This window comes from Nycticebus coucang, chromosome 20, assembly GCF_027406575.1.
Source record: "Nycticebus coucang isolate mNycCou1 chromosome 20, mNycCou1.pri, whole genome shotgun sequence".
NCBI lineage: Eukaryota > Metazoa > Chordata > Mammalia > Primates > Lorisidae > Nycticebus > Nycticebus coucang.
In genome coordinates, this window is record NC_069799.1 from 40,730,525 (window position 1) to 40,754,439 (window position 23,915).

Here is a 23,915-nt window from a genome sequence, read left to right on the forward strand (position 1 = left end):
GAATCGCTTAAGCCCAAGAGTTTGAGGTTGCTGTGAGCTGTGATGCCACGGCACTCCACTGAAGGTGACAAAGTGAGACTCCCTCAGGAAAAAAAAAAGAATAAAAGAACTTCTGCAAGATCTTTTATATTACACAATAGAGTTAAAAACCGTAGTAAATGTTTATATTTAAATGAGCACCAAACACTACAAAGTACAACCAACATGGTTCTATTAGAAACTCTCTTCAACTATGGCATTCAAGGACAGCAAGACGATGTTTTCTTTACAAAGCAACTGATATAAAAATCTGCAAGTGCATAAATTCACTTCCCGGCTATTATTCTCACCTAGGCGTGTCTTTAGATACACGCTTTCTTTCCATTCTTTCCTGAGGTATGTTTTGTGTTTTACTTTCATTATACTGCTGGATGCATTATTTTTGATCATCCTTTCCTAAAATGATTTGTTTTTAAAGACCTGCAAAAAATTTTATTGCATAGGACACTATTCATGACACAGAGATTGGGAACTGCAAATACGTGGCATTGGAACAAGTCTTACAAATATTGCATTTTAAGAGTTTGTTACATACATTTTTTTACAGTTTGTCTCTTTTTAAAAAATTGAAGTTATGCCTAAGATTTATCTACGTACAGTGAAGCACTTTAGGAATGTTAGAGATTAGAGAATAGATGAATGATACAAAGGAAAGAAAAAAAAGCCATAATTCTTGCCGGCTATATATTGTATTGCCTTCAAAATCAGTTCATAGTTAAATATTTCTACTAATCTGTTTTGGGAGAGCAAATGTCTTTCAAGGTTTCAAGTTCCTCTATAAGCTTCTTGTTCTGGACTTCCAGCACTGCAACTCGACTCTCCAGACATTTTACATATTCTTTCTTTCGACGTCGACATTCTTTAGCAGCTTCCCTGCAAAAAGTAGAAGCAAAAGGGCAAAACGAGACTTTTTTTTTTTTTTTTTTGCATGCTATTGACAAAACAGATTGAAATAAGCTTGGTAAATACAATCGTGGTTGGCATTCCAAATCTTGGAACGACATTCCCAATTCAATTTCAAACACTAAGCCAAACTGGATTCTTAAGGGGCCCAAGTGTCCCTTCCACAAGTCCACATGGCAATTATTAGTAGAATTGCTGCATCTCCTGCCTTGATTAGAGTTCATAGTAAAAACAAGGTCCAAGTCAAAGACAGTTACTCTGCTTTATGGCAATAAAGATCTTTGAGGGCCTTGAGTTCCTCAATGAGAGTCTTGTTTTGGTTTTCAAGCACAGCCACACGATTTTCAAGACATTTGACATATTCTTTCTTCTTCCTGCGACACTCCCGGGCAGCTTCCCTGGAACCAACACAAGGCAAATGACTGCAGGAACAACCTCCCAGCACAATCTAGAGCGGCTCAATGAACCTCTGCCCCCCAAACTCAACAGCCAATCAACCCTAGTCAGATTTGGACAGAGCCACACAACAGATGTAACCAGGCACGTGCCTTTTTGTAAGATCACTGTAAGACAACAACCACAACTTGAGAGCACAGTTTTCCCTGGCATTCATGGAAAATGGGGTTTTCTTAGGACACACATTCCATGGTAACAATAACCAGAACAGTTTTCAGTAAGCTACAACAATAGGACCACATTCCCCAAATGGAATTTCTATGAAAACATTTATAGATCCTTTTAATTCTCTTAATTATTTCTGTCTGCCAAGAGCCACATATTCCGTCACAAGGAGTTAATGTGATATGATCAAAAATGATGATAAGAATTAATCCTCAAGAAACTTAAAGGTCCAACACTGGAGATTTTTTACTCTTCAAGGCCAAGTCTCAGTAAAACAAGATCAATCACGACTGCAAGAAACAAGTTTATTGGCTAGAAAACACAAGATGGACAAATTATAACAATAAACAAAAATGTACATTTTTATTAACCAAAATGAAATGGACACTGTCTCTGAAAATTAAAAAAGGAAAGAAGGGCGTTACATAATACAACACTCGATAATTGAGACAATTTAAAATCACAAGTATGAGACCACCATGATTAAAATTGAAAAAAATTAAGAAAAGGAGAGCTATGGAATAACTCAGGAGTGTATTGCAAGACTGTTCTCTAATCACATGTGTTTAGTGCCCAATATACGGAACTGTAAAGCACTGTAAGCCCAAAGGAAAGAACAGACCAGCAACCAAAGCAACAACACAAATATATAGAGGAGATGAGTAATTTTCATGCATAACCCCACCAGAAACCAAATAAATATAGCCAACATTTTCTCTCTTTTTTTTTCAGGGTGGGAGGGAATGGCTACTTCACCTAACTCTCTGAAGAAGATACCTCTGATAACAGCCTTATTTTGAAGTATTCAGTTCCAGAATAACTGCCTAGGAGGTACATCAGCCTTCATATCAAAGAAGCCTATATTGAAATAGATAGTCACTCAAATATATTTTAACAAAAATAGTGTTTCATGTCTAAACACCAATTACTGTAATGTACATTTCTGATACCCTGAACTAGTGTGTGACTACAACAGATTTGGCCAATTGCTTTATTTTTAAGATAGTTGACTCTCACTAACTGGATATTTGTGTTTTCTCTATGGGAAGCAATAGTCAGCAGAAAAGAAACCTTGAAATGCCAATAACCTGCAGGAAAAGATCCCCTCCTTCCTAGCCAAGAACAATGGACTCACCCTGTGAACTCACAGAGTTCTCAGACTTCTCAACTGGTTAGCAAAAAAAAAAAAATAATAAATAAATATGTAAAAGTGAACTGAAATGTGACAATATAGAAATTAATTTAATCTAAATGATGCACAGGGAAAATTTCAGAATAAATTCCAATGTACAAAATCACAAGTTTGAAAAAAAAAAAATCACAAGTTTGGGAACATAATTCAACTCTTTTCTCCACAAAGGAAACTAGAATTCATTTATGAATAGCAAAGTTTTTGTGATTAAATCATTATCTTAAACTCTAGACCCAGAAGGAAGATAGCCATTTTACAAAACCAGGTACCATGCAATGAAATCTTTATATACCTAAGGGCAATGTTGTGGGGTGTTGAGTTTTTAAAATTTCTCTTTACCAAGAGATGTGTTATAAACATCCATACTTCATATTTTACACCCGTATGTGTGTGCACGTGTGGATACATGTCACCAGGATCAAAATGTTCCAAGCACAAAGCTTTGATGATCACTTGATCAGTACATTCCTCAGTACTTCTCAGCTGGGGAAAACACCTGTTTCTTCTATTAATAGTTATCTCAGCTTTCAGGCCTTGCATCTATCTGGATGGATCTTCAGCATGGACAGGAAATACATGGCAAAGAGGAAAAGCTGACAAGGGTGTGAGGGAATAAACATTGTTGCTGGCTTGGCAGAAACATAATTAAATATCTACTGCGGGTGCCAGCCAAAGAATAAAAAGAGAAACTGTCTAGGAGACTTTTCTGGTTAATTAAAACCTACATACTGGCCATGAAGTTAAGCCTGCAGCTTACAGTGAGGTGACCCTGGTGTTAGTGTGGTGGCCACCTCTGGAATAAAGACTGCCTAATTGAACTTCCTGGTTCTGTCCTGTCTAGGCTATGTGCTCTCAACCACCTTATTACTTAGCCTCTCCGAACCTCAGTTGCTCATCTCTAAAGTGGGGATAAGGATCAGAACAATTTTCATGTGAAAGTTATTAGGAGTTAAAGAAACAACACTAATAAAACACTTAACACCTGCTAAACAGATATAGTGCAACCTAATAGCTATTTATCATCTGCTTTTCTCATCTTGCTCTGAAATTGAGATCTGGAAAGCTAAAATATACCCGTCCCAGAATCCCTTACAGCTAGGGACTAGAGAATGTTTCCAGCCAATGAAATGTAGGTGCAGCTGCTAGGAGTACCTTTCAGGAAATGTTTTCAGAAGGGCCATACTCAGCCAGCCCTGATTTTTGGCTCTAGTCCTCTCCCTTTTTTCTGCCTGATGCAATGCGTGGAGGAGCAGCAGCCACATTGTGACCATGAGAACAAACAGTACATGCTAAAGATGAGTGAGCAGGGAGAAGGAGCCTGCGTCCTCCATGACGCTTCTGAGTCTTGGCTCTGGCTGCAAATACCTCTGGATCGGTTGTATAAGATCAAAAAACCATCTACAAGTTTAAACCTCCATTTTCCTTGGTTATTTGCAGCCCAAACACAAATGCTATCAAATAGTTACTATTATTTATTAAAAAATCCAAAATTTTATGGCTTTTTTTTTTGAGACAGGGTCTTGCTCTGTTGCCCAGGACACAATACAGTGTTGTCACCATAGTGCACAGCAACCTCAAACTCCTGGGCTCAAGTGATCCTCCTGCCTCAGCCTCTCAAGTAGCTGGGGCTACAGATGGGTACCGCCAGGCTAACTTTTGCATCTTTGATCTATGTCACTCAGGTTAGTCTGAAACTTCTGGCCTCAAATGATCCTCCTACCTTGGCCTCCCAAAATGCTGGGATTATAGGTGTAAGCCACTGTGCCTATCCCAAAATGTAGTGATATTTACCCCCTCAGGAAGATTTTGTATGTGGCACATTTAAAGAAACCCACTATTTAATATTTTAGCTATTTTATTTTAGTATTCCTATTGAAAAAAAATTGAAATTTTAAAGTAATGACAAAAGGAAAATAGACTACCTCCCTGTTCTTCCTTTTATTTTCTTTGGGTAAAATAAGACATCAATGAACAATTTTACAGTTTGCATTATTACTGAACTTTATATTTCTAAACTGAACTTCACAATGCACATTCTATGCCCAGAGATGCAATTACATTCATAGCTCCTGAGATCACAGTGCAACTTTAAGGATCCATATTCTTCCATCAGAGGAAAGTTAGGGATCTTTCGTACCAAGCCTGCCATAAAACAGCTCTCACGCTGTGGGACCCACACTGATCCAGCCCTATCAGGGTTTCTGAGTAAAATTAGGGACGATAAAAAGTATTAATCCAGCACAACATAGTAAACCAGGAACAAACACCAAGAAATATGTGTCTATCTTGCACTCTGGAAGGCCAAGGCAGGTAGATTGCCTGAGCTCACAGGTTCTAGACCAGCCTGAGCAAGAGCAAAAACCCATCTCTAAACATAGCCAGGCGTTGTGGCGGGCACCTCTAGTCCCAGATACTTGGGAGGCTGAGGCAATAGGATCTCTTGTGCCCATGAGTTTGAAGTTGCTATGAGCTATGATGTCACAGCACTCTACCAAGGGTGACAAAGTGAGACTATATCTCAAAAAAAAAAGTGAGACTATATCTCAAAAAAAAAAGAAATAGAATCTTAATGATTCTATTTCTGCCTATCTGTTGAGTTCTTTAGTGTATAAGGCTCCATCTAATGTTCTGTGATAAGTAATAAGCTTAGGAATGGTAGCCAACTTAAGGATTCCTATAAAATAGCAAACTATGACATTTAAAAGGCTATTCATCTACTGAATATAGCTACTTCTGGTCATACTCAGTAGTACAAAGGACAGTGATGAACTCAGCACTGAATCTGAGGGGATCAATGGTCACAATTTCTAGATTAACTGGGGGGCTAAGACCATGGGGTCTTGATCACGTGATTCCCAACAGAAACATTTTGTTTTCTTACACTTCAGAATAAGGTGATAAGATTACTGGGCAACTCTTAGACAATTCTGTTCATTTAGAAAATTAGATTAATTTGTGCCATTTTCCATAATGAAAACTAAACCAAGAAATAATATACAAAGTTAAGTATATTATTTCTTGGTTTAGTTTTCATTATTTCTTAAATCAGACTTTATTTAACTTTAAGTTATAAAAAAAAACTTTGGAAAGTAGCATTTTATAATCTATTACTGCTTAAAAGATAAAATTACCCAAATATGGAGCAAGAATAAGTCTGATAAGGGTGGGTACAGTGGCTCATGCCTGTAATCCTAGGACTTTGGGAGACTGAGACAGGAAGATCGCTTCAGGCCACGAGTTGGAGACTAGCCTGAGTAGCATAGTGAGACCCTAGCTCTACAAACAATTAAAAAATTAGTTGGGTGTGGTGGAGTGTGCCTGTAGTCTTAGCTACTCAGGAGGCTGAGCCAGGAGGATCATGTGAACCAAGAGTTCAAGGTTGAAGTGAGCTACGATGGCTCTGCACTCTCCAGCCTAGGCAGCAGAGTAAGACCTTGTCTCAAAAGAAAAAAAGAAGAAGAAGAAAGAAAAGAGTAAGTGAGAGAAAATGAGAGCAGTGTGGAGCATATTATAATAATAGTAAGTATCTCTAAGTGGTAGAGCCATGGGTATTTTAATTCTTTTTGTTATTTCGTATTTACACTTGACTAGAATTGATCATAGCATGTATTTCAGCATAATAAAGGAAAAAACCCCAAAGTTATAGCATAGATAAAAGGAAACTACACGTAAAAACCTTAAAAATGCTTAACTCACACAAATTTACATTGCTTATAAAGCCAAAAAATTATACATATCACCTACTTTACAAATACAAAATGCAACATAAATCTTTGTATTTTTTTTTTCTTTTGGAGACAGAGTCTGACTTTGTTGCCCTTGGTAGAGTGCCATGGCATCACAGCTCACAGCAACCTCAAACTCTTGGGCTCAAGTGATTCTCTTGCATCAGCCTCTCAAGTAGCTGGGACTACAGGCGCCTCTCACAACGCCTGGCTATGTTTAGAGATGGGGGTCTCACTCTTGCTCAGTTTGGTCTCGAACCTGTGAGCTCAAGCAATCCACCCACCTCAGCCTCCCAGAGTGCTAGGATTACAGGCGTTAGCCACCAGGCCTGGCCATAAATCATTATTTGTGATTAAGTCTTTCCATCATTATTAAAAAAATAAATGTATGGTTGTTTTTTTTTTTTTTTGAGACAGAGCCTTAAGCTGTCTCCCTGGGTGGAGTGCTATGACATCACAGCTCACAGCAACCTCCAACTCCTGGGCTCAAGTGAGTCTCCTGCCTCTGCCTCCCAAGTAGCTGGGACTATAGGCACCCACCACAAAGCCCGGCTATTTTTTGGTTGCAGCCATCATTATTGTTTGGCGGGCCCGGGCTGGATTCGAACCCACCGGCTCAGGTGTATGTGGCTAGAGCCTAAGCAGCTTGAGCCACAGGCACAGACCCATGTATGGGTTTTTTTGTTTGTTTGTTTGTGACAGAGTCTCACTCAGTTGCCTTGGGTAGAGTGTCATGGTGTCATAGTTCACAGCAACCTCAAACTCCCAGGCTCAAGTGATCCTCAAGTCTGAACCTCCCAAGTAGCTAGGATTTTAGGCACCCACCACAGCACTTGGCTCTTTTTTCTATATATATATTTTTTTTCGCAGTTTTTGGCCGGGGCTGGGTTTGAACTCGCCACCTCCGGCATATGGGGCTGGTGCCCTACCCCTTTGAGCCACAGGCGCCGCCCTCTATTTTTGATAGAAATGAGGTCTTGCTTTGCTCAGGCTGGTCTCAAACTCCTGAGCTAAGCTGATCTACCTACCTTGGCCACCCAGAGTGCTAGGATTACACTGCACCCAGCCTTAAATGTATGTTTTGGACATTGCCCTTACAACACAGAGGGATGCGAGTTTTCTGCTGATGAAATGGTTTAATGGCTGGGGAGACAATCTAATTATCATCAGATGCAGAGCACAAACCAACATGAAATGCCACATAACACTTAACGTGGGAGAAATGGCTTACTTAGGAAGAGTATAATTTTTTACCAGGCCCACAATGATAAATCACGTGTCCTAGAAGTAGCTACTGACTCCTCGGGAAATGCCTTACCTGTTTTTCATTAGCCTCAGCTCTCGTTTGCGTGTTGCTTCTTCTGCTAGCTGCTGAGGACTGTGCAAACTTCCCGGGGAGGCAGCCATCACCACTCCCTGTGGCAAAGCAGTAGTGGGAGCTCGGATCTGGTAAGTTGGCATGTCACCAGTGGTGGCTGCAGTGAAACAAAATGTTACAAGCTTATACAAATAATTCACGATCTGACATTTTATACAAAATTGGCCTGGAAATAATATACTTTATACATGTCACAAGAGGTGATCTTGTGTAAGATGATTATCCTGAGCACTATAGGAATCTTAAGTATCAAAGATTTTCTTCAGCATTTGGAGTAATGATATTTGGCATACCCTACACATTTATGGTAGAAAAATGTCTTGTTCTGTTTAGACAGGTTTTTATCAGCGGCTAAAGTGCACAGGCTTTTCAACTGATAGTTCATTTAGCCTTAAGTCAGTGGTGTGCATTTTTTTGACATGCCAAAAACATGCATACACATCCTGCCAAAGGTTATCTAAGTATTACTTTTCGAAGTTGAATTAAAGTACTGGTACTAGTCAAGTGGACCTAGATAGGCTACGCACATCCACTTTACCTGCAATTCCTACGCTTTGTGGGAACGATCGATTTTACGTCCAACAAAATTGCTTTAAATGTGTTTACATTTTTTTGGCACCCACTGCCTTTAAGAAACAGCTCTTTGGCGGAAGGGGGAAGCCTTGATCTATAGTGTTTGAAGATTCCATGATGTGAATACTGGTCATTTCAAGCTCCCCATGGGACCTCCCTGAATGTAGAGCTGGAAAGAGGCACCCACTAAGTAGCATCCCCTACAGACAAGACAGCTGTAAATAAGTGCAAGAGCACAGAGAAGGCGGTTAGAAGTGCTGAGTTCTGAGTGCTGAGGGTTTTAATGTAATCTAAGTGTTCATGTGTGCATGTATGTATGCGTGTACGTACATAGATATATAATTTTTAACAGTGACTGTTTTAACAATCAGCTCCCAAAGATGCTGAAAATCTAACAATTGCTTCTAGTAAGCTGGAGGGAGCAGGCTCTAGGACACCATTGCAAAAATTTTAATTAAGCATGACATCTTCACCCCCTGAATATTCCAGTTAGGAGGTTTTCCTATATCCTATATCATGTCTGAAATGGTTAATGAAGGTCTTTAAGTGCAAGTCCGTTACCAGAAGATGACTAAGGCACTGGGGAAGAATCTAGTTCACTGTGGTTTCAGTTAAAAGAATGAAAAACAGCAGAGGTCTACTTAAAACAGGTGTCTCTGGGGAAAGATAATTTTTGTCTTTCTTAAGTTTCCTGGGATAATCATACATTTCTAAATATTCATTTATTAAAAATATTTTCTGAGTACAGTATAACTATACCACTAAAAGATTTAATATTTGTTTCTGTAGTAAGTTCTCAAAGTTTCCTAAGTTATATACAAAATCTGTCTATCGGCTGCCATCAACATAGAAAAGACAGATGGATTTGCGTGACAAAACATGTTTCAGCCACCAACGCTTCAACTTTGAGAATGTATGGTCCAGAGTTACTTTGACACTCTGATGAGAGCGTACAAAATTCATGCTCTCTCACAGTTAAATGCAAGAAAGATTTTTAAGGTTATTAATCCTATAAAACTTGGCCAGAATCAAATGTCAATCAAAAGAGGAAACATGGCACTTTCATATTTCATTAAAATGTATTATACCCATTGAGTAATAGTTGATATCATACCCGTGGGAGACTATGACGTTTTTACCTAAAGGGGATATTATCACTGAAGACAGTCAAGCAGTTTTAAGAAGCTAAAAATTAACTGAACTCTGTGCTTCTATTTGGTAACATGCCAGGAGGTTTGTCCTCCCCTAGGGCCCTAGAATTGGGTGAAAGAATAAGAAACACGGCTGTGAGGAAAGCACACTTAAAGGTCTTCATAAAATTAATGAAAATGCCATTTATAAAGCTGTAACGCCTCTTCCTTCTACGTGTCATTGAAAAAATAATGGTGAGTCGCTGTGATTAGTGATCACCAGCAAAATCTCCATTATTAAATTTGGGAAAAGCTCTACATTTCTTTCTTTCTTCTTTCCTTCTTCTTCTTTTTTTTTTTTTTTTTGGTGATTTCTCAAAATACTGTCTCCATAGATGTCTAAATATATATCATAGAAAATTTTATAGATTTGAAATATTTATGAAGGTCATTTTCAAACCAGTTATAAACTAAACCTGTTAAGAGTTTTTGAAAAGTATCTAAATCATATTGTCAGAGGAGACAGAGTGGAGCAAAGAATCACAGAGTTCTCCCCTCTTTTCTCTTTACCCACATCTAGGGGAGAAGGTTATGGGACAGTCAAGGCTGAGACAATCCAACAGCTGGAGGCTGCCCAGGCTTTCTGAAACTCCAACAATAGCCAGTGACAAATGAGAAGTTTACATCTACACGTCACTGTGGACCTTCACAGGCAGCCTGGCCATGGGACCTTGGCCTGGGGGTGTTCTTTCCAAACATGTTCACAAAGAAGTGCAATAAAACAGAAGGGCTCAGAGGGGTCCGTGACACTCTCTGGTTTTATACACATTTGCTATTTGCTGTCATAGTAAGTTAGAGCAGAATGCTTAACATGATATGCCAAAGCTAGCTTTCTTAAAAATCTTTTTTTGTTTTAAAGCGGAGGAATAGGGGTGGGTGGCAATACAGATGAAAACTAAAGTTCATCCACTGGCCTGATATGTATTTACCAGAAATGGTTTTAAACAACTTTTGCCTGTTTCCAAAAGCCACAACCACCCTCAAAGGACCAAATTTGGCAACCTGAAGGGTAATGACAACTCCAAAAGAAGCATTCTGAAAACGTTTTCAGCAATAGCTCAGAAAGAAAGATCATTTGAAAATAACTTGGAAAAAAAAAAGAAAAAGAAAATAACTTGGAAGGGGATAATATATTTGGATATATTAGTTCTGAGATGTTAAACTGGGTTTTCTTACTATTTTTCAGGCATCATCGATTCATTTTATTTCCTTCAACAAAGGTCAAAGAATATACCTCATTAGTTCAAACAAGAAACATGTATTAGTATAAATTAGTAGGAATTAGTATAAATTTCTTTAATACCCCAAAGATTCTATATGAGAGTCCTTCTAATGGTCAATGGGTAAATTACATAGACTCAAATGTAATCTTATTAGTAAAGTACATTAAACAGATATGGGCAAAGAGAATCTCTTGTTTTGAGAAAATCGAAATGTCAGAAAGTTTTATTTTTGAAGCAAACTATAAAAAGTGTTTAACTTAGTGGGCTTCAAGTTTCCAGGATTCTGAGTTCAGTGGTAATTTACAGCAGATTAGATACCAAGGATCACATTTCAAAGAACCAGCCCACGTTCTTTGATGACACGCTCTTATTCCTGTACACTTATCAAGGCCAATTCCTGTCCTATCTAACTACTAAACGTGTCCAAATGATTTTTTATTCTAGAATTTCGTTTTCATATTCTGAAAATCCATGAGTCATCGGGGGGAGGGGAGGGCTTAAAAACATGATGGAAGAAAGAGAATAAGAGAAAAGATATTTTCTTTTTTATTCTTATATTTTATTCTCAGGAAAGCAAAAACTTTAAAACAATTCAGGGATAGTTACCATTTTAACCTTGGTATTCCCTAGAATCTAGCATACAGCTTGGCACATAAAGGCTAAATCATGAGTTTATATGTGCACTGCAAAGTAAATTGTGAACTTCCTAGGGTTTTCCATAAGTCCACTGTCATTTGGAATGTTTAAAATAAGCAGTCCTTCTTAAAGACTTGTATTATTAAAGCTAAGTCTTTTAACACTAAGACATCAAAAGCCCTGAAGGGACTTTAGTCAGGGATCATTCTTGAAAAAGGGCATTATTTCCTAAATCCTCCCTTAGATAGACTTTAGATAGAATTACAGCAGAACCTCCATCGTTGACCACCTCCCAAACCTGACCGCCTCCAGTTGACCTAGTTTTCATAGACCGGACATATACCCCAAGTTCCATATGTTGACCGGTTTGTTACAGTCCTTTGGGTGGTCAACTTGCAGAAGTTCTACTGCAACATGACATTTTAGAAGCAGAAAAGTTTTAATTATAATGCAAACGTTTCCAACCATCTAACTCCTGACATGAAAAAAAATTTTTTTGAAGTTCAGTATCAAACACTTTGTGGGAAAGAAAATTCCCAGGACTCTCCATTCTGGTCATTAACTTCATACCTCTCTTTGCAAGCTTTAAACACGATACAGCAGAAAAAGCATGGGATTTGGAGTCTGGGTTCTAGTCCAGCTCTGCCACTTACCAGCCATGTGACTTGGGGCAAGTTCAGTTTCCTCATCTGTAAAATGGGGATACATTATCTCATTTAATACTCACAATAAACCCTGCAATGTATGTCAAAGTGTCTAGCACAGTGCCTGGCACATGGTAGGCATTCAGAAAATGTTAGTTCCCTTCCTCTTCCCTTCCTTAAGTTCTGAAAGACAATGTTCCAAATTATGCTTATACTGTATATTAGTTAAAAGGCATCTAACACCCATAAATATATTTTCCCCAGGACTTTCCCTCTTAACAAACCTGGGGTATGAAAACCTATGGCTCTTGCTCCTTATGTTGTTAACAAACTTTCAAAGTTTATAATTATTTTATTTACCTTTAGAGAATAAATTATTAAAAGATAACATGAAATGCTCTTTCAATATACATATCATCACTTAAAATAGAACCTGAAAGTGACTAAAGGATATATACTCTTGTCAAACTGGTAATAAAACTGAAAAACCCCACAAGTGAGAGTAGAAAGCAAAGAAATCAACAAGAAACCTAGCCAAATGCCTAACGTGATGGTTTCCAAAGTGAAACAAGTCACTGACACCCCAAATGATGTTAATTTGATTTGATTGTTTGATTTGTTTGATTGATTGAGGTATCTACCATGCTGAGCACATGGACTAAATACAAACATTTTTATAGAGAGTGTTCCTACCTTCAAATGTCATTTCATTCTATGTCTCTAATCCTAAATACACCTAAGGGATCTTCTAAGGTAATTTAGAAGTCAGACTTAGAAGTCGGGGGGCTTCTTCCCCTCGCTCCATTAGTCTACTAACATCTCCACTTTTTTGGTTCTCTCTCTCCCACCACATCATCACTGCCAGAGCCTGCCCGTCTACACCCGGCATCCCACACTGCCAAATAATTTCTCTTCTCCATTCCTCTATTTTCACCAGGAAAAATTAAACCCTACATAAAAATGAGTGAACACTGAACATTTTCAAATTTCTTACAATTACTATAACACATAGACCACATCGAATTAAATCATTAATTTTTTTCAGCTTTATTGAGGCATAATTGACAAAGAAAAACTGCATATATTCAAGGTATAACAATGGGATGCTCTGATCTATGTATACATTGTGAAATGATTACCACAGTCAGGCTAAGTACGTTACAGATAAGGGACTTTCTTAAGCCAGGGGTTATCTTAAGAGTTCAATCTCTATTACAGATGGGAAATTATGAATGCTGAAATTTAATGTTCTCTATAATGGCAGATATATGATCGATTGTCCTATGACAGTAATAACAAATATTCTAAGAAAAAATCCCTTTTGACTATTTAAATTGATGCTAATATATATCTTATATATATATATAACATTTATAACGTTTATAATGTTAACATTTTAAATGTTATATATATCACACACACATATACATATATATATATAACATTTTATATATCTGCCTATAGGCAGCATTTGGCATGCTTTTGTAATTCCTGTTGTTGGTACATTAGCATTAATTTATCAATGTCAGGTGAAATGTGAGCAGCCATGGAATATGGTATGAACAGTACCAAGGAGTCTGAAGACTCAAACCTGTTCACCCCTTGCTAGACTTGGAAGGGTGGATGCCACGTACCCACCCTGACCTGGGTTCACTTGTACATACAATGAGTGCCCTCTGTCACTGCGAATGCATGTAAACTGCTACTTCTTTTTTGGCATTTAAATACGCTTTTTTCACTGAGGCCCACCCTCAGCCTTTAACCTGTACTTCCTGCTTCCTGTGTAACACTCACAATCTGACAGTTTCCTTGACAGTATTATGTTTATTTATAACATCAAATGACTTTTTAAAGTTTACAAAAAAGCAAAGTATCATCATAAGTATTTTATTAGGCACGATATTCATATAGGCAAATAAAGCAGGGCAAAATGAAATCAATAATACTGAAGCATATTTCGTTAAACATTTTTCAAAAGTAGTAGGAAAACAGTATAATAGCAACTTTCAGTTTCATCCTCCTTATAGATTTGGAGCTTTATTCAAAGTGGACAAGTAACTTATTATTTCCAACATGATTGTAACTTGCTGTGCTACCAACTCAAGAAGCTGTTAGAACCAAATGGGAACCATTCTTTCATGTAAGAAATTCCAAACAAAAATCATTGCCAATAGCCTCCTATTACAAAGGTGATACATATATATTTATACATACATACACATACATATGCATGTATAAACACATATATAATACATATATATATATATACACGCAGGGTGGCCATAAAGTTTGTGTGAAATTTAAAATACCTGTTAAATCCTTGTTCTCATGCATCAAATAATAACTAAGATACTATTTTCCAAATTTGATAGTTGGAAAGTTTGTTCTTAACCATTCAGAAATCCAGTCTGAATATAACTTAAGATTCAGAGTCTCAAAAATACGAAATTTCATATTCAGCTTATGAATTAAACAAAAAATAATTTCTAATAAAAATTTAAATTATGCCCAACTGAACCAACAATATAAACTTATAAACTACAGATATTTACTTTGTATGTTTGACTTCATGATCCTGTAAGTAAACGCTGCTAAAATCTTTTCCAGACAAGTCAGACATTAGTGCTAGAGGCCAGATTTTGGTTTAGATCAGAATTTGAATTTCAAATTATTAAGTTGCAGACCATTAGTGGGTCATAAAATTAATTTCATGGGTCAAAAACAGCATTTTTAAAAACAGAACATATTGAAAAGGAAGTATGAGTACATCACATGCAGTATTATGTTTAAAAATTGTCTCATACAAATGTATGGTACACACACACAGGTCCACTGTGTCATGATATAAAATGTGGGTCACAGTCAAAAAGTTTGCAACCCACTAATTTAGATCAATCCAGTTGATTTGACAACCCATGCAGTTGGCTCAGAACGAAGGAGCCAAAGGCCTGGTTCCTAAAACTACTTTACTGTACCTTGAAAAAGTTTCTTTTTTTTTTTTTTGGCCGGGGCTGGGTTTGAACCCGCCACCTCTGGCATATGGGACCGGCACCCTACTCCTTGAGCCACAGGCACCGCCCTGAAAAAGTTTCTTAAACTCTGCACTCTCCTGGCTCTTAAAATGAAAAGAGAAATCAAATTTGTTACTCATCTTTTCAAATAATACTGATTCTGTGAGAACTGACCAGACTTAAAAATAATGATTTTCAAAGGCAATCATCATCAGGTGTTGTGAAAAAATGCTGTATATTATTAGGCACTTTAAAGTTTCACATTTTGAAAATTTTAGATTGGAAAAGGCAAATCATGAATAAGCAGCCTTGATAACAGCAACTGTGAAAAAAATGCTTCAAGGATGGCATGTTCATCCCACAAAAATAGATGCATAAAAAAGCAACTGCTGTTCACATGCAAAAAATGTTCATTTGTTTATAACCAATGGTTAAAAACATAGTATTTTAAAATCATTTTATCTTTTTGTAATGATTCTCTTTTAAATACTTAAATAAAATGATGAATAGAAATTAAAGACATAAGCCAATAATTTTCATAAAATAAACATATGCACGAAAATGCCTTCTGGTTCTGAGAATGATACAGCCTGCAGTTTCTGAGATTATTGTAAGTGCATCTATATCTTATTATAAATTAGTCATCTGAGAACTTCTGCAATCTCTATCGCTTCACAAAAACTTCTCTGAGAAAAAAACAGCTCCTCTAGGCCATTTAAAAAGCAACTTAATACGGGGTTTAGAAGCTCCTGAAAATGTTTCTCTCCAGGAAGAGGGCTGAGACCCACCAACTTTGAAGAGCTAAATTGTGGTGAAGCTGTTTATAACCATCCATTCTTTCTGAATTCAACTGCCAATTCGGTACTGGGTTACAACCAAGACCACTGAGTAAACCACACTGCAACCACACAAAGGTCGTTAGGAACCGAGTCTTTCAAAATCGCTACCTGCAACTCAGAAAATGCAAACCATGTAAAAAATGACTGGTTACCAATTAAACACAAGAGGCGGAGGACGCAGTTAAAAGACAAGAGCTTCCCTGGCTGGGCACTAGAGGGCGCTCTGAATCTCAGGTCTTAGCCATGGAGGATGAGTTAAGAACCCCGCCAGCCTCTCGGTGGTCCGGGGCTCACCGGGCACAGGCAGGCACAGCCTCAGCCGGCAGCTCCACCGGCCCCAGGAGTCTGCCAGGCAACCCCTAGTCCTGTCCATGCAAATACGTATTACACGCTCACAAAGGGTCCCCCCTCTACTTACCTCTACAGAAAGGTTAAAATAAGGCTTACGAGAAAAGCTATCCTGTCTAAGCGCGATCTTGGAGAGGGAGAGGCCGTGGTGAGCTAGTTAACCAAAACTCTGTATCTGTCAGCAGCACTTGATGAAGCAGAAAGGAACTGACTAAATCACAACATGACTCGGAGCTGACGTCAATGTGCAGCTCGCTTGGAGTTTAACTTTTCCACTTCCCCTGCTGAAACGCGATTCCAGGAAATGTAATGACATCAGCCCTTTGAACTCGATTAGCGGAGGGACAGACCATTTGAAATGCGGGAGGAAAGAAACAAGTGGGCGCAACAAACATCCAGAACACGCGGGGTTTTTCCTGCTGGGTTTGGAGCTGCGTTTGTACACGGAAATGAAATCGGAAGCTTAGTTGTTGTTTTTTTTTTAACAATGTGAATGTATGTTTAACTTGTAGCTAGACTGAATTTGCAACAGGTTGCAGATGAAGTAATAGCTTATTTTAGTAGAGCAGAATGGGGGGAGGGAGGAAGGGAAAAGAGAGAGAAAGAGGAGAGAGGAAAGATTACTGCTTGGTCAAGTAAGCAGTGTAATGCTGACCAAGGAAACAATTACACCCGAGATGCCTTAATAAAGTGAGCTGAATAATAGATGAATACTTTTAAAAAATTTCTTACTGCTAAGTGACTAGGAAGGTAACACTTTCTGAAATACTCAAACGCCCCTAAATACTTGCTAAAGTTAAAAAAAAAAAAACACTACAGAATTAATTGAAGCCCCTATTTAAAAAATCTTACCTGTGTCATCTCCAGTGACAGCCATGACCGGCTTCTGCATACAGAATGGGTCTGGTTTCCTCTATCACAGTTCAACATAAAGTGTTCCAAACTAGCAAGTGTGTGCAGGGTTAGCAGGAGCACTGACATCACAGTGACATCACTAGCCTATCACTGCCATCAATTTGCTTTGTCACAGCCCAGCTCAATGAAACCAAAGCCCTAAAAAAACTCTTCCTGTAATAAACCATCTTAATGCTTTTGTTTCTCATTTTTATATCAAAATCTGTTGAGATGGGCTCTGGCAAAAAAAAAAAGAATCTCATTAGGCATTAAAAGTTACAAGGTTATAGCTATGGGCCTTCATCATTGCTGTATCCAAAGTTTCTAGGTAAACAGAGGGAATAAACTCTGTATTTTTTTTTATAACTCACAGGAAAAAAATACTTAGAAGCTTAAACTTTGAGGATTAAAAAGAAATCACATTGACAATCAGCACAGGAATACTGCATTTCACAAACACTTCTAAATTCACCAAGTAAGAAATCTCCAGCCACTTCTGTTCATTTAACATTGTTATTTACTGAACCACTTGCTACACCACCGCAAAATTTAGCTGTTCCCAAGGTGACACACAATTTACTAATTTCTCTTGGAGTACATGCTGAAATTTTAAAAATTCACTGTGCCACTGTAGCAAGTACTATATAGCATTCTCGCATAACTGTTAGATCAAATCATATGAATTTACTGATATTTGACCTTTTTACCCCCCAAAATAGCAATTTCATGTGATTTGATCTAACATCTTATTTTGCCAAATAAAAGCCCCTGGGGAAAAGTTTTGTGATTTTTTTTTTTAAATTCATAAACAAATCACAATTGCTGTTTGTAAAGTTTTTTAAATACTTCAAATTTTATTTGGACTATTTGTTCGGCATATGAAAAGCTAAGTTATTATAGAAAATGTAATGATTATAAGGCTAGACACAAAATGGGTGAATGTTCAACACTGTAACAGACCCTAGCCTGAAAAAAGAATTGTTTGCATTTCTACTGCACAAAAATAATTGGCATGTCACAGAGAGCTTTTATCTTTATCAGTGAGTTGTGTCCCTTGTATGATTAGAATTCAGCCTGACCTTATGTCAATGAAAGGTCATTCCACAGCATTTTTAACTTATTCCAGTAAGCACTTTCCACTAAAGGCAAAGACTTCCCATTCAGATGCCCAGGAGATAAAAAGTCAGCGCATATCCAAGTTTCTAGTAATTCTCTGGGGTACCTAAAAAGGGGCATAGGATTTCAAGAGAAGACATCCTGGTGACATAAGAAAGCTGGGGGTCAAGCGAGGTATCAGCCCCAATCTGGGACTTCATCTATCCCAGGAGTTTGCTATCCCAGCCACATCTAAGGGTTTGGGTCCAAGAATTCTATAATAATTAGTAAATTTTATTTCAAATTGCAGAAAGTTTGAATTGATTTTTATCTCAATATTTCTTTAAGTTGGCACATAGGTGCTCAGTAAATATCAGTGTATAAAAGAAGAGGGAGGAAAGAAAGTTGGTTGCTTAGTTGATTACCATGATTAGTAAACTTTTTTTTTGAGACAAGAGTTTTACTCTGTCACCCTGGGTAGACTCTTGGGCTCACAAGAGCTTCTTTTGCTTCAGCTTCTCAAGTAGCTGGGATTACAAGTGCCTGCCACAACGTCCAGCTAGTTTTTCTATTTTTAGTAGAGCCAAGCTTGCTGTTGCTCAGGCTGGTGTCAAACTCCTCAGCTCTAGAGATCCTCCTGTCTCAGCCTCCCAGAGTGCTAGGATTACAGGTGTGAGCCACTGCGCCCGGCCAATTAGTAAAGTTTTAATATAGTTTCTGGATCAGCTAAACTCAGCCAATCAATACGTGGACTGAATAACATTTTTGCAGAGGAATATTTCACTTTTTTGGTATACGCTTACTGAAAATTTATCATATCCCAGGGACTGTGCTAGGTACTAAGGATCCTTGTCCAGATGGAACTTATCACTGAGGCAAGACAGAGAGCCACAACACAGCGTGATCTGTGCCCAAGAAGCTGCAATGGACACTCACAGAGGATTGCCCATTGGAGGAGTAGGAAGGCTTTCTGGAAGAAGTACCATCTACGATGAAATCTGAGTAACACATATGTCAGGCAAACACTATATATGTAAAGGACCAAGATAGAGAGGACATGGCCTATCACAGGAAATGAAACACAGCTGCATTATAATAGAGGGAGCAGTGGAGAGGAATGTGGCCGATAAAGGAAGCAAGGCTAAGATCCAGCAAAGATTTGGGCTATCTGAAGGATTTTGGACTTTGTTTAATAGGTAAAAGGCATTCCTTGAAGGGTTTTGAACAGATGCTACAGGCTGAAAGTGTCTTTCCAAATTTCCTATGTTGAAATCCTAACCCCCAAGGCAATAGTGCTGGGAGGTGTAACCTTTAGAAGGTGATTAGGTCATGAGGGTGAAGCCCTCAGGAATGGGATTAGTGCCTTTATAAAAGAGGTCTCAGAGAGCTCCTTATCCCTTTCACCATGTGAGGCCCCAGTGAGAAGATGGACTTTTCTAAACCACGGAGTGGCCATCAACAGACACTGAATCTGCTGGTGTCTTGATCTTGGACTTCCCAGCCTTCAGAACTGTGAGAAACAAATGTTTGCTGTGAAAGCTACCCAATCTATGGTATTTTTTTTACAGCAGCCTGAATGGAGTAAGATACACTATGAGACATGAATTTTAGAAATGCTCCTCTAAACTGCAGAATAAAGAGGATCATGTAGAGAGGAAAATGTTAGAGGCAAGGACCTTGGTTTTTAAGAAATGTGAGAAATATCAGTAGGTCCCGGAATCATTGTGATGGATGGATAAAGAGTCGACCTGAACTTTCAGGAACAATTCCCCCAAAAAACTGAGTCAAAAAGGGAGCTGCTGCCTCTGACATGATTAGGAAGGTTAGGAAGCTAATTCTGCAACCACTAGCTTTTGGGCAGCCACATACAGCCCAGGTCACGGGAATGGTACCTAGATTAGGGTGACAGCAGTGGGGCAGTGGGTGGGGAGGGGTGGAAGAATGTGTGGCTTAGGTAGGGGTGACTTGAGGTTGGGGGGAGAGTAAGGGATGATGCCCAGGTTTCTGGCATAAAATATCGGGTGGGATGGAAGAAGTCCATCGCTGAAATAGAGAAAACAAAAGGAGATTTCAGGAAGGGAAAAACGGAAGTGAAATTCGAACGTTAGGGAGTCAGAGATATAAGGGACACTACAAAAGTTTTGAGATACACAAAAATTAAGAAACATGAAATCATTTTGATTAGTATATGTTCTCAAAATAATCACACGGCATCCTATGCACATTAGCTTTCTTACAAATCATTTTCAAAAACACTCTTTCCACTCATTTTCTTCAAGCTGCAAGCTCACTTTCGTAGGCTTGAGTGGCTTATTCAGGGCCGGAGACTCTTCTTCCTGAAGAGATCAGAAAATAATCGCATGGGGCCAGGTCAGGACTGTAGGGGCGGATGAGTCGTAAATGTAACCTCTGTGGACTCCTGGAACGAATAGTGATGGTGGCATTGTAGGTGGCCCTGTTGTCATGGTGCAAGATGGCCCTCTGCAGTCCTGTGCTTGGCCACCATCTTCAAGCTTCCTGAAAACTTCTGGTGGGCACACTGGTCTGTACCACGTAGCAGCAGTTCCTCCAGAGGAACAGTTGCAACATGACCGCTTTGGAGAAGAAAGTTGCCCCCATTTTCTTTCCAACACTTCAGGGCTGCTACACCTTTGTTGGTGGATTTTCGTCGAGAAAAAAACAATCCACAATGTTGACTGACGCTTATTCTCGGGATCAAACTGGCAAATCCAGGTTCCATCACCAGTGATTATGTCAGAAATGCGTCTAGACTTGCCTCCCCTGAATGTGACCACTCAACGCGGGTACGCTTTTGCTCATCTGTCAGTATGAGACACCTATAAGGATGAAATTTTCTTGACTCACAGGATCTCTAGCAGTGTCCGAGTTTGACACTGCCAGAGAGCCAATCTGTAGTGCCACTTCAATGTCCTTAATTGCCACTCAATTGTCTTTTCAAACCATTTTTCCACAGCAGTGATATTTTCCTCAGTCACTGTGGTCAGCAGACATCCACTCCTGTCTTTGTCTTTCAGTGAAGTTCAGCCTTTTCTAAATTCTTGAAACCACCAAAAAATTGTCACATGAGAAGAAGTAAGGTCCCCAAAAGCCCACTAGAAATGCTCAAGGCTTTGAGACTTGTTTAACCCACTTTTAAAAATCAGAAAATTGCTGGGCACGGTGGCTCATGCCTATAATACTAGCTTTCTGGGAGGCCTAGGTAGGTGGATTGCTTGAGCTCAGGAGTTTGAGACCAAACTGAGCAAGAATGAGACTCCATCCCTAAAAACAGCCGGGTGTTGTGGCAAGTGCCTGTAGTCCCAGCTACTCAGGAGCTGAGGTAAGAGAATTGCTTAAGCCCAAGAGTTTGAGGTTGCTGTGAGCTATGATGCCTAGCACTCTATACAGGGTGACAAAGTGAGACAAAAAAAAAAAAACATAGAAAATCATCAAGTAAACGGTCTGGGAAGCTAGTGAATGATGCCCCATGATCATATCAATGTACATAGCTATGATTTAATTAAAAAAAAAAAGAAAATCATCAAGTGAAATGTGCTCTTCCTACCTCCACAGCTGACGTCCACACAGACAGAAACAAATGACGCCCTCCCAGCAATACCGATTAACTAAGTAAGTTGAAACCTGCATGGCTGAGTCAGAAAGAACGCGCTGCCAATCGTATTTCTTGGAAGTGAAATAACGGACCATAATATGGTCTGTCTCAAAACTTTCACAGCGGGGCGGCGCCTGTGGCTCAATGGGCGGCGCCTGTGGCTCAAGGAGTAGGGCGCCAGTCCCATATGCCAGAGGTGGTGGGTTCAAACCTAGCCCCGGCCAAAATAATAAAAAAAAAAAAAAAAAAAAAAAAACTTTCACAGCCACCTTTGTATGTAGGGGGTATGGAAGGAAGCAGGTGGAGGCAGGGGCACAGTCATAGAGAACTGAAGCCACTGGCAGCATTGGGGTCGCCCAGGGAGAGTGAGCACATCAAACAGGCAGAGGGCCGGTGTGGTCTTGAGAACACCAATAACACTCAGGACAGGGGCAAGGAAGGCTGTTAGCTCAGTCGAGGAGACGGAGAGAGAGGCGGGGGAGGAAAAGAGCAAGGAGAACGCAGTTTGGGGGACGTGAAGGAGGCAGAAGTCCAGAATGTAAAATACTGAGGAGGGACCGATCCAGATAAAACTGCAAATTCAGAGAGAAATTGACCTGAAGTTTCAGTAAGAGGAAGGGCGGGAGGTGAGGAGGGACGCTGTCTTTAAGTTCAGAAAGACAAGATGAGAACGCTCATGACCTTGCTATTTTAACACAGAACTGGAGTTCCTAGTTATTATTAAGGAAAAAAAGAAAAGAGGAAAAAAAATTAGAAGGAAGAAAAGCAAACATCATTATTTTACTATGGTATACACATTCACAGAGTATCACCAGATTGATTTCATAAAGAATCAGTATATTATTATGAGGGGAGTTTAGTATGATTAATTAGACAATTTAATAGAAAAATAAGGTAACTGTTGGGTTAGGCAGTTAGTTAGACACGGGCAGGGAGGATGGCGGATGTGGGTAGGCTATTTTGCACTGGCTAGGATCAGGCTGGCCTGGGCTTTTGTGGGAATGGGGCTCATCACTCACTGAGACCTTGCAGGTGGGTTGTTTCGGGAGCTGCTTTGTTTGGGGGTCTGAGTAATGTCCCTGGGACTTTCTGATGTGGACAGACAGATTCCAGTTGTTATGGGAACATGCCATGGGAACAGAGTTGATCAAAACCATGGGAAATTTCCAAGGAGCAGATGACACCCCTCAAAGTGTCTAAAATCCACCCCTGTACTTTCCTTAGTGCCTGCGGTCACTAGGGTGGGCCCGATTTGCTGTGCAAGCTGTTAAAATAAACTTTTCCTTTCTTGCTAAGCCTTTACTTGCTCTTGCTCTCTTCAATGATTTTAGCAACTACCTCCGGCCGTCACTGTGCCACCCTCACATTCTGGCCAGCCAGCCCAGAGCAGCTCTTGTTTAAACGTCGGCACTGTGCCTGCTCACACCTGCTTGCTTGCTCATTCGCACTGTTGACTCAGTACCAGTCACCACTCTTCCATACTGAGAACCAAGAACCTGGGAACGTGGGGACTTGACAGCTGGTCCACCCCTAATTAAGATTTATAACTGCAAGAAAAACCACAAAGCTTTGAGAAACCACAGAGAATAGATAAGGCCTCCATGGAGAAAAATTCTAAACTGCTAAAGAGCAAAATAAGGCCTGAATAAATTAGACAATCTATGGTTTGGGATCGGTCAATTTAACAACATTACAAAGACATTAGTGCTCCCTAAATTATCTATAAATTAAGTGTCATTGGTTTTATTATTATTACTTCAAACTCAAACCCATTGCAAATGCATATGGAAGAATAATGGTTCACAAACAAGCTACATCAGTACAAAAAAGAGAAGGAGGATAAGGAAGAGGAGCTGGTTCTGTGAGATAACAAACCAGTATGATACAGGCAGACGGAAAAAGAGAGTGGAACACAGTGAGAGTCCTGAGACAGAGCCCAGTATACGCGACAGCCTACTGCACCGTGAAGGTTGCCCTATAAATTAATGAGC

The 23,915-nt window shown here is 39.2% G+C and overlaps 1 protein-coding gene across 32 annotated transcripts in view; it reads right to left on the reverse strand.

Annotated features, from left to right (window-relative positions):
- Positions 1 to 444: 444 nt before the first annotated feature.
- CREM (cAMP responsive element modulator) overlaps positions 445 to 23,915 on the reverse strand; it is a 96,089-nt gene continuing 72,618 nt past the window's right edge. For 8 of the 32 annotated variants that reach the window (XM_053572423.1, XM_053572419.1, XM_053572412.1 and 5 more), the window contains 3 exons: positions 12,134 to 12,169; positions 7,799 to 7,955; positions 445 to 1,340 (listed from right to left, as the gene is read on the reverse strand). In XM_053572423.1, coding sequence (XP_053428398.1) covers positions 1,196 to 1,340; positions 7,799 to 7,955; positions 12,134 to 12,169 — 338 coding nt within the window. In that variant the 3' untranslated portion in view covers positions 445 to 1,195. Of the gene's footprint in view, positions 1,341 to 7,798; positions 7,956 to 12,133; positions 12,170 to 16,392; positions 16,742 to 17,174; positions 17,281 to 23,915 lie in introns of those variants that run through there. The other 24 variants (XM_053572440.1, XM_053572422.1, XM_053572415.1 and 21 more) reach the window with 11 other exon arrangements.